This window comes from Brassica napus, chromosome C7 (genome assembly GCF_020379485.1).
Source record: "Brassica napus cultivar Da-Ae chromosome C7, Da-Ae, whole genome shotgun sequence".
Taxonomy (NCBI): Eukaryota; Viridiplantae; Streptophyta; class Magnoliopsida; order Brassicales; family Brassicaceae; genus Brassica; species Brassica napus.
Window position 1 is genome coordinate 50558229 of NC_063450.1, and position 9605 is coordinate 50567833.

General features: G+C 40.9%; 4 protein-coding genes across 5 annotated transcripts; 2 read left to right on the forward strand and 2 right to left on the reverse strand.

The window, feature by feature from the left end:
- Positions 1–371: 371 nt before the first annotated feature.
- On the reverse strand, positions 372–3364 carry LOC106410514 (polyadenylate-binding protein RBP45C-like). Of its 2 annotated transcripts, none has more exons than XM_013851027.3 (7): positions 2980–3364; positions 2421–2892; positions 1458–1513; positions 1250–1380; positions 1067–1163; positions 802–984; positions 372–707 (listed from the first exon to the last, which is right to left on the reverse strand). In XM_013851027.3, the coding sequence occupies exons 1-7, from the start codon at positions 3271–3273 to the stop codon at positions 705–707; spliced, it is 1236 nt and encodes a 411-aa protein (XP_013706481.1). In that variant the 5' UTR covers positions 3274–3364; the 3' UTR covers positions 372–704. The 2 variants fall into 2 exon arrangements, with proteins under 2 accessions (XP_013706481.1, XP_013706480.1); XM_013851026.3 differs by having other exon boundaries at positions 2968–3355.
- A 335-nt stretch (positions 3365–3699) lies between these two features.
- LOC106410515 (fatty acid desaturase 4-like 2, chloroplastic) lies at positions 3700–4744 on the forward strand. The gene has a single exon (XM_013851028.3). The coding sequence runs from the start codon at positions 3742–3744 to the stop codon at positions 4615–4617; it is 876 nt and encodes a 291-aa protein (XP_013706482.1). The 5' UTR covers positions 3700–3741; the 3' UTR covers positions 4618–4744.
- Positions 4745–4878: 134 nt separating this feature from the next.
- On the reverse strand, positions 4879–6545 carry LOC106410516 (vacuolar protein sorting-associated protein 22 homolog 1). Its single transcript, XM_048763152.1, has 7 exons — positions 6398–6545; positions 6195–6305; positions 5903–6038; positions 5554–5708; positions 5361–5468; positions 5181–5270; positions 4879–5069 (listed from the first exon to the last, which is right to left on the reverse strand). Exons 1-7 carry the CDS (start codon positions 6446–6448, stop codon positions 4968–4970), a joined length of 753 nt encoding a protein of 250 aa, XP_048619109.1. The 5' UTR covers positions 6449–6545; the 3' UTR covers positions 4879–4967.
- Positions 6546–7114: 569 nt separating this feature from the next.
- On the forward strand, positions 7115–9513 carry LOC106410812 (tryptophan synthase beta chain 2, chloroplastic). The gene is made up of 4 exons (XM_013851426.3): positions 7115–7682; positions 8085–8884; positions 8957–9051; positions 9135–9513. Exons 1-4 carry the CDS (start codon positions 7335–7337, stop codon positions 9308–9310), a joined length of 1419 nt encoding a protein of 472 aa, XP_013706880.2. The 5' UTR covers positions 7115–7334; the 3' UTR covers positions 9311–9513.
- The last annotated feature ends 92 nt before the right edge of the window (positions 9514–9605 follow it).

The following is a 9605-nucleotide window of genomic DNA, read 5'->3' on the forward strand; positions in this document are numbered from 1 at the left end:
TAAAATTCACATAGACGAATGGTATAGTTTGGATGCAAAACTAATTTTATTTATTTATATAAAATTGAAATATTTAGAAAATGGAATGCAAATTTTACACTTATGAAAAAGAAAAGGACCAAAATTTTGTTACATATAATAAAAACTAAATTATTTTTTTATTAACTCATATGAAATATCTATTCTTTGCCAAAATTAACATTTTCACACAAAATATCATTTCCACCTGAAGTTCTCATCAATATATGGTAATACTATGTTGGATTTCGCGACCATACATATTAGAACCAAATGTTTTGAACTAAAGGATTGGTCTCATGATAAAGAAAAACTTAATGAGCACACGATGACTTACTAAACTTGATTGAAAATAATTAAAAACAGGACGAGCTATTATAGAATCTGTCATAGTGGGGATGCAAGAAAACAGTACAGAAACAACAAGAATAAACATAGTGGTCAAATGACAAAAAGCATTTTAGTTCAGTTAAACGCCTTTTGTTACAACTTCAAGAGGACACTCACAATTGGTCACGCCAGAGAAAAAAAAAACAAACAAAAGAAAACAAGAGTTGTGGAGAGAATCTGAGACATGAGCTAATACACATCCACTTCAATAACTCAATTCACCATTTTCCAAACGGTGGTTCATCACAGACAGCTTTCTGGAACTTCAGCTCCGATCACGACATACACATCATGCTTCACTGCAATTAGGAAGAACAAACCAAGGGAAGAAGAATCAGTAAGCACGCAACACCACAAAAGATTTTCAGGTACAAAAACCAAAGGATTGATTACCTGCTGATGCTGCTGGTAGCCACCAGGCTGCTGGTAGTTTCCATAGCCCGCACCAGGGTAGCCACCATAGTAGGCGTTAGGGTCCTGAGGAGGAGGCACATATCCGTAACCTTCATATCCCTGAGGAGGATATCCATAGTATCCACCACCACCACCACCATACTGAGCTTGTTCAGGTTGAGTCTGTGTCATTGGATCAAAGTCATCAGATGACATAGAGTACAGAACATAGTAAACCTGTTGCATAGACTTAACGGATACAAACCTGCTTGTTGGAAGGAGTGCGACCCCATGAAAGACGAATGTTTTGTCCGCCAAGTTGTGTTCCATTCAACGAGTTGAGTGCTTGCTCTGCACATCCCCTGCAGCAGACAGCAAGAGAAAAAATGTGAAAACACATTCTCAAAATAAAATAAAAAAGCTCGTCTTCACGGTCACACAACACTACCTAATAGCATATTGAACAAATCCGCAACGTTTTCCTGCTGGTATTTTCACATGAACAAGTTCACCAAATTGACCAAAAACTGACTTCAAAACATCTTCTGTCACACTTTCATCCAAAGCTCCAACAAAAATCTGGTAAAGCAACAAAAATGACCCTTAAAATTCACACAACAGACCCTACATAGAGCAGACCCAAACAAAGTACGCACCGTCGTGTTAGTTGGATCACCTTCTCCGGGGTTTCCTTGAGTGTTCTGATATGCACCTGCAAGTAACAGACAAGATAGCTTAATGGAATAGCTTAGACTTAAAGCAAACAGACACTAACGCAAACAGGCACAAAATATAACAGTGGCAAGAGTATCCAAATCAAGATCCAAAAATATCAGCAGAGCAGATAAAGCAAATGCATATGTTACAGCTTGAAGATTAGGGTAACGAGATTCTGATATTAGTAGATAACTAATAGACAAGTCAGTAAGATTGTCCTAGGCGAATGTTGGATCCAACTTTGAGAAATTGGAGAATGGCACCAAAACTCTCAATGATATCACACTGTAAGTAATCAACTTGAAAAAAATTGAAACACTAACTGAAAGAAAATGAACTGAGAGGTATAAAGAAGATAACATAAAACTCTTGGTTTCATACTGGAAAAGAAGCAAATATAATAAACTGTGAAGTATGAAAAAATTGAATTAAAGGCAGGGATTAAATGTAAAAGAAAAGACTTATGTTTGATAAGTAAGAGCTGAAAAAGATAAATTTTCGACTGTAAAGGCTAATTGTAATTAACTTCTTCTGAAAACATAACCAACTGACCTAAATGAGGCCACGCAATAAGGTGGTATCATTTACAGCTGAAGTCAGTTCAGTTCCAGGCCCCACAAATTAGAGCCCCTTGTTCTCCTGCTTTAACACAACATTAGTTTTCTTATAAGCTTTAGGACGTTTTGACATATCAAATTCTTTGAAGTGCTGAAAGGAATGAAGCTGAAGGATAGGGACTGTATTAAAAACTTGGAAACGTATAGGTCTTAACTAACAGAATAAGCTCCATGAATACCCCAAGGAAAATACACTCAACTAACATAGACAGTTAAAAGACAAAAAGAGTCAAACCCACCACTCAACATATTCATAAGTCATTCTTCTTTAAAAACAAAACATACCTGGTTGTTGTTGCATTGTAAGAGGCTTCTTGTTAGCAGCTGGACCGATACGCATAGGCCTAGACGAGCAGTACTGACCATTCATCTCAGTCATTGCCCTTATCTGCTCACTTTCATCCCCAAACTTCACAAACCCGTATCCCTTGGACCGTCCAGTGGCCCTATCAGTCACAACTTTTGCTCCCTTCACAGAGGAATACACAGCCTTGAACGTTTCGGTAAGCACGTAGTCAGTAACATCAGGCGCCAGATCTCCTACAAAAACCGTGTGCTCAGGCCCATCAGACTGGCGTCTCTCTCCCGCTCCAAGCTGAGCCCAGTTCAGCCTAAAGGTCTGCTCACAGTTAGGCATCTGAGCACCGTTGTACGTCTGGAGAATCCTCTCAGCTGCAGCATGGGACACAAACTCAATAAACCCATAGCCTTCGGTTAACCCGGTCAGCTTATTGCGAATGACTTTAGCTTGTTGAACCTGCATCGCATCGAATCAAAGCTAAGAACTTTATAAAGGATTAAGCTTTATTTCTTCAAAAGGGGTAAAACTGACATTTCGGATTACCTCGCCGGTGATAGAGAAGATGCTCATGAGGTAGCCTTCGTCCATCCACGGCTGCAAGTCTCCGATCCACAAGGATTTGATCTCTCCAGCTGATCCTGGATTCTGAGATCCACCGCCGTACTGTTGAACCGGAGACGGCGCCGACTGAGGATTCCATGCTGCCGGGGGCTGACCCTGTAGTTGCTGCTGCTGCATCATCCACGATTGGTGGTGGTGGTAAGCTTGCTGGTCCGAAGGGATCTGACCTGATCCTGCGGCGGCACCGTTAGCGGCGGGAGGTGGCTGCTGCATCATGACGGCGATAACCTAAAGCAAGAGACGATATGCCGCAGTTGCAGTTTCGGACAAAGGGCAAAAGAGGGAGAGTAAAAGCTGTCCCGGTTGTGTTTTATAGAACAGAGAGAAGAAATAAAAATAAAAATATCTTGTGATTTGGGCCTCACGTGGCCCAATATTAAAGATTTCGGCCCATCTTGAGAGCACCGAATTCTTATCTGCATGTCATATTATCAAGGCATGGAACCATTTATGCACCAAATATAGTAGTCTAATCCAATTCGAAATTGAACCAAAATTCCTAAACTAAATATTCCCCGGTTAACTGGTTGAAAGATTTAAAAAGACATATTCACAGCTGGCAGCTCGTAATTGGCTGGCTAGTGATGACAATAGTCCCCACACATCTTGAAAGCACATGACAACATGACTTTTCATCTCTTTGCTCTTATCCTCGAAAACAATCTAGAAACTTGATATTTTTCAATGGCTGTTGTACCACTTCAGACCAAACATACTCTAAGTCGCATCACCAACAACATCCCAACAAGTCACCGTCCGTCGCTTCTCCGTCTACGTGTCACGTGCTCAGTTACTACCACCACCAAGTCTCGCCCTAACCGTAATAACCTTGTGGCTGTGAATCCTCCTCTGTCCCATGACACAGCTTCGCAATCAACATGGACTCACCGCTTATGGGTTTCAGCTGGCTGCACCACCGTCTTTGTCTCATTTGCCAAATCTATCATTGGAGGGTTTGGTTCAAACCTTTGGCTCGAACCAGCTTTAGCCGGTTTTGCCGGATACATCTTAGCAGATCTAGGCTCTGGTGTCTACCACTGGGCAACTGATAACTACGGAGATGGTTCAACGCCTCTAGTAGGAACCCACGTCCAAGATTCTCTTGATCACCACGAATGCCCTTGGACAATCACCGAGCGGCAATTTGCAAACAATCTACACTTTCTGGCTCGTGGCACAACCTTGATGGTTCTCCCACTAGACCTTGCGTTTGATGACCATGTGTTTCATGGCTTCGTAAGCACGTTTGCGTTTTGCGTATTGTTTTGCCAGCAGTTTCATGTTTGGGCTCATGGGAGCAAGAGCGAGCTTCCACCTCTTGTGGTGGCGTTGCAGGACATTGGACTACTTGTTTCACGAGAAAGGCACGTGGAGCATCACCGAGCACCGTATAATAACAATTACTGTGTAGTGAGTGGGGTATGGAACAAGGTTTTGGATGAAAGTAAGTTCTTTGAAGCGTTAGAGATGGTGGTGTATTTCAAGCTCGGGGTGAAGCCAAGGTCATGGACCAATCCAAACTCGGAGTGGACAGAAGAAACTGAGATAACTAATTGTTGACATATCGCTTTGCATTATTGGTTTAGTGTTTACTTTGACCAGTTTTGGTTATGTAGAGGTTTTATTAGTACCTTTTTAAATGTTGGTGTTCGTAACTTTAGAGAATAAAAGTACAAAATTTGAGACTTTTTCTATAAATTTTCATAACTTGTACTGTGCTTGCGATCACAGTAGCCCCAAAGCTTAACGCACACCACAACATTGTTTAGCTAGATCTCTTTCTCTTTGGTTGTTTGCACAATAATTTTTAAAGGAACATACTGAATAAAATATTTTGGTGATTTATATGCAATACAGAGTGAGTGTATTTAGTATGAAACAAAAAATACAAAAGAGAGTGTGCACCAGTTTTAAGTATCAGATCCAACGAATGAGTAAACAGAAGAGACACAGGGGAACCAATACTGACATTTTCCGTCTTTGCTACCATTGTCGATCATTGCGAGTCCCTCCTGAAAAATAAGTTATAGAATCACAATCACAAAGTTTCAGGACCAACATTGGTTGCGTTGGATTTACCATATGTACTAAATCAACTGGGAAAATGAATAGCAAATGCAAACCTCTAACAAAGTTTCGAGGGCATCTATGACCCGACCAGATGTCCACGAGAGACGTCTTTGTACCTCTTCCACAGTCACAAAGCCTTGACCCTGTGGGGGTGGAAAGCAACATTAAATCATAAAACATATGAAACTTTGTCTTCTTTGTGAGGAAGAAGAATATATGATTATGATTATAACCTGAGCCAGCTCCAAGATTTGGTTATGGTCTTTGTTGAGCTCGGTGGGGACTGAGCGGACAAGCTTTTTCTTGCCAATTGTGATTACCTCAAATCCGCTACCCAATACCTAACGAAAAAGGGCCAAAGATACCAGCAAGTACAGTTTGGAATTTCCTTTTGGTTTGGAAAAAATATAAAAAGAAAATAGATACCTTTAGCTTGCTAATAGCACGAAGGCAATCATCTTCGGTGACAGCTTCACGGTCTTTCTTCCTTCTCTGACGAAGATGGCTACAGAGCTCTTGCAAGCTGATCAAACCTCCATTGAGCGACCTTGTTTGCATGCAAACTTCAATAATCTGAACTCCTGTTTGATCAACATGTTATCCAACTTTCTAACATCACAGAAGGCAATGTACGGTTCCAAGTAAGAATAAGAACTACATATCTGCCAGTATTAATGTTCCCTTATCCAAACGTGGACTCAAGAAGTCATACCTAACAATACAAGCATATATCTTCCCAGGCACTAGAACATGTAAGAAAGGAGAACAAACATACCAAGTTCATAGTAGAAGTCACCAATCCCAAGAAGCTCAGCCCAGAAACCCTTGTTAGAAGCAAGTGGATCCACACCAACTTTAGCACACATCTCATGGAACTGAGCCCTAAAGGCTGGATTTTTACGAATGTCATTCTGCAACCAATGGCAAAAAAAAAAAAGATTGCTTCTTTTCAGTGAGATTAACCAAACCAGTCCATATCCGACAGAACATATAATAAACAGACAGTCATTGTAAGAGCAAAACCATCAAAGCAAACAAACATCTCTATTAATTTTTTTTTTTTTAACCTTGTGTTTACGAGCGAACTCTTCAAGCTGGGACTTGAACGTGGCGAGCTGCTCTTTCATCATATCAGTCCGTAGCTTGGCCACATTTTCTCCTAATAACCTGTACTGATCCTGTTTGATTTTCATCGAGATAAAAGAGTTAAAAGTGACAGACGATACATTGAAAACAAATTGGAATATCAAATCTGGTTAAGAAGCCAAACCCGAGCAGCTGCCGCCTTTTGAAGACCTCCGATTCCTGGTCGTCGTCGCATCTTTCAATTACTTTCGATCTTTGCAATTCTCTCTGTCGATCGAGGGGAGGAGGAATGTTATACAATCAGAGAAGACCGCATAGATTATTTCTATTAGTAATTAATTTCTACATCTTTCAAAAATCAGAGTGGCGCAGCGGAAGCGTGGTGGGCCCATAACCCACAGGTCCCAGGATCGAAACCTGGCTCTGATAGTAATTTTTCTTTTTTAACTTATTGATACAGGCCCATTCAAATAATTTCCACATAAAGAACCATACCGAAGCCCATTAAGTAATATTCTTTGATTCTTTTTCTTCCTGTTTTTTTTTTTTCCACAGTTTCTCTCACTTGATGTTTCTCTTACCTCAACTCGTCAAAACGACATATAATATTCGACAATTAGGCCTCTTATGCTTGTGAATGTCATTATGTTGGTGAAAGTTGTGAACAACAGTAAAATAGCCAAGCTGTGTTTCAACAAATGATGCATCTCACAGTAAAGGACATACCCAAATATTCTTTGAAATGGATTTAAAAGTTTGCATTGCTTCCAATTTCCGTAGACTAGACACAAGCTAAACACACAAGGAAATAAATCCAAACTATATTACACTAAGCAAGACTAGATTAGCAAATCTTAACACTACCGATAAGGCATGTGATAAACACATCCAACCACCAAATATGTACACCGCCCCTCTTCTCACCAACCTTCTCCTGATATTTGCTATCCACAAATAAACTAATGTGATTACCGACTCCTTTCTGTATTTTATTGAAAGTTCTGGTCACAGAACTGACCACATAAACTTCGTTTTTTAAAACCAATCTATAAAAAAAGCCCAAACTTTGAAGGTTCTGTCAGAGAGAAAAAAAAACAAAGAGAGATAAAAAGGATTCAGTAATGGCCACCTCAGGAACCGCTTCTAGTTTCAGAACATCCGTTTCAGCTTCTTCTAGATTGACCCATCTGAGATCATCTCCCTTCAAAGTCCCAAACTTTACTCCTCTGCCATCCTCTCGCTCACATTCGTTCTCCGTCTCTTGCACCATCGCAAAGGACCCGACTTTCCTCATGGCGGAGGCCGAGAAGACAAAGGCCGCTGGATCTGACCCGACCTTGTGGAAACGACCCGATTCGTTCGGTCGGTTCGGGAAGTTCGGCGGGAAGTACGTCCCTGAAACTCTAATGCACGCTCTCTCCGAACTCGAAACTGCTTTCTACTCGCTTGCCACCGACGATGATTTCCAGGTGACTAATTTGTTTTTTATGTTTTATCTTATTAGAAAGTGAAAGATCCGCAAAATACTCTTAAGGACATCTGCGAAATGATTGTAGTTTTATACAAAAATTTAGAAACTAAGTTCATAATGTTCTTCAGCAATACATGTTTCTGCGTGATATGCAATGCGGAAGCTTCTTAGTTCTTTTGTATATGAACTGCTGCTTTGTTTAATTTATGATTTAAGCGTGTCATCCTTGCGCATAAAGTTTCAAACTTTTGTCGGAAAATTGTTGTAATTTGGAAGTTTCTAACATAAAGTTTCAAACTTTTGTCGGAAAATTGCTGTAATTTGCCAAAAAAGAATCTTTTGAAGCTTTTGTTGGTTAGTTAGTATGTTGATGTCTGATTAATGTTTGATAAAACTGTAGAGGGAGTTAGCAGGGATCTTGAAAGACTACGTGGGTAGAGAAAGTCCTCTCTACTTCGCGGAGAGGCTCACAGAGCATTATCGCCGCGAAAACGGCGAAGGACCGCTCATATACCTCAAACGAGAAGACCTTAACCACACGGGTGCTCACAAGATCAACAACGCCGTGGCTCAAGCCCTTCTCGCCAAACGTTTAGGCAAGAAGAGGATTATCGCCGAGACAGGAGCTGGCCAACACGGCGTAGCCACAGCTACTGTATGTGCCCGTTTCGGTTTGCAGTGTATTATCTACATGGGCGCTCAAGATATGGAGAGACAAGCTCTCAACGTGTTCAGGATGCGTCTTCTCGGTGCTGAGGTGAGAGGGGTTCACTCCGGAACGGCTACTTTGAAGGACGCGACGTCCGAAGCTATAAGGGATTGGGTGACGAATGTTGAGACTACTCATTACATATTGGGATCCGTTGCGGGTCCTCATCCTTACCCTATGATGGTTAGAGACTTTCATGCGGTGATTGGTAAAGAGACGAGGAGACAAGCGATGGAGAAGTGGGGAGGGAAGCCTGATGTCTTGGTGGCTTGTGTTGGTGGTGGCTCAAATGCTATGGGACTGTTTCATGAGTTTGTTGATGATACCGAGGTTCGTATGATTGGTGTGGAAGCTGCTGGATTTGGATTGGATAGTGGTAAACACGCTGCTACGTTGACAAAGGGAGATGTTGGTGTTCTTCATGGAGCTATGAGTTACTTGCTGCAAGATGATGATGGACAAATCATTGAACCGCACTCCATCAGTGCCGGGTAAGTGATTGTCTTTTCTGTTCAAATTTGGCTTAACATCACTTTCTAAAGAGTAAATGTTCATGTTAACAGCTTGGACTACCCTGGAGTTGGACCAGAGCATAGTTTCCTTAAAGACATGGGACGAGCTGAATACTATAGCGTTACCGATGAAGAAGCCTTGGAAGGTACTTTATTTGTCTTTATATGTTTCTTTGACATGTAATGAGAACTTGCATTGTTTTTGCTTACTGATCTCCTCCGTGTGTAGCGTTCAAGAGAGTGTCTCGGTTGGAGGGAATAATCCCTGCTCTGGAGACGTCACATGCATTGGCTCATCTCGAGAAGCTATGTCCGACGTTACCTGATGGTGCTAGAGTGGTGTTAAACTTCAGCGGGAGAGGTGATAAGGATGTTCAGACGGCCATCAAGTATCTTGAAGTTTAAAGAGAAGAATACTTTCGTTTCGTTTTCAGACAGTGACATTTTGTTTTAGTTGGTTTGTTAGTTCTTGCTTCTTGGGCGGAAAACCCAAATAGGAACAGAGTATTAAGAAGAGAACGAAAGAAATAAAAGTGTATCCTATAAATAAGACTGTTCTATTGAGCGTTTGATGTTCTTATAAGAAGTTCGAACTGTTTTGTTTTCCACTCAGCTTTAATTTAACCAAAACAAAAAAAAAAAACCTTAATGCATTATAAACAACCATGATTGAATTATTTTAGAAGTCTACTTAAATCTG

Bases quoted from the DNA above. Each gene is read 5' to 3' on its own strand.
- LOC106410516 (XM_048763152.1), bottom strand. From the start codon at position 6,448: ATGCGACGACGACCAGGAATCGGAGGTCTTCAAAAGGCGGCAGCTGCT. The intron at 5,709-5,902 runs GTATGTTTGTTC...TTGATCAAACAG, and splicing joins TGACTTCTACTATGAACTTG to GAGTTCAGATTATTGAAGTT. The intron at 5,070-5,180 runs GTTTGCATTTGC...CTTATTTTTCAG, and splicing joins CCCTCGAAACTTTGTTAGAG to GAGGGACTCGCAATGATCGA.
- LOC106410514 (XM_013851026.3), bottom strand. From the start codon at position 3,273: ATGATGCAGCAGCCACCTCCCGCCGCTAACGGTGCCGCCGCAGGATCA. The intron at 1,514-2,420 runs GTATGTTTTGTT...TGTTACTTGCAG, and splicing joins TACAATGCAACAACAACCAG to GTGCATATCAGAACACTCAA. The intron at 1,381-1,457 runs GTGCGTACTTTG...TTGCTTTACCAG, and splicing joins GTGATCCAACTAACACGACG to ATTTTTGTTGGAGCTTTGGA.
- LOC106410812 (XM_013851426.3), top strand. From the start codon at position 7,335: ATGGCCACCTCAGGAACCGCTTCTAGTTTCAGAACATCCGTTTCAGCT. The intron at 7,683-8,084 runs GTGACTAATTTG...ATAAAACTGTAG, and splicing joins CCACCGACGATGATTTCCAG to AGGGAGTTAGCAGGGATCTT. The intron at 9,052-9,134 runs GTACTTTATTTG...CTCCGTGTGTAG, and splicing joins CGATGAAGAAGCCTTGGAAG to CGTTCAAGAGAGTGTCTCGG.
- LOC106410515 (XM_013851028.3), top strand. From the start codon at position 3,742: ATGGCTGTTGTACCACTTCAGACCAAACATACTCTAAGTCGCATCACC.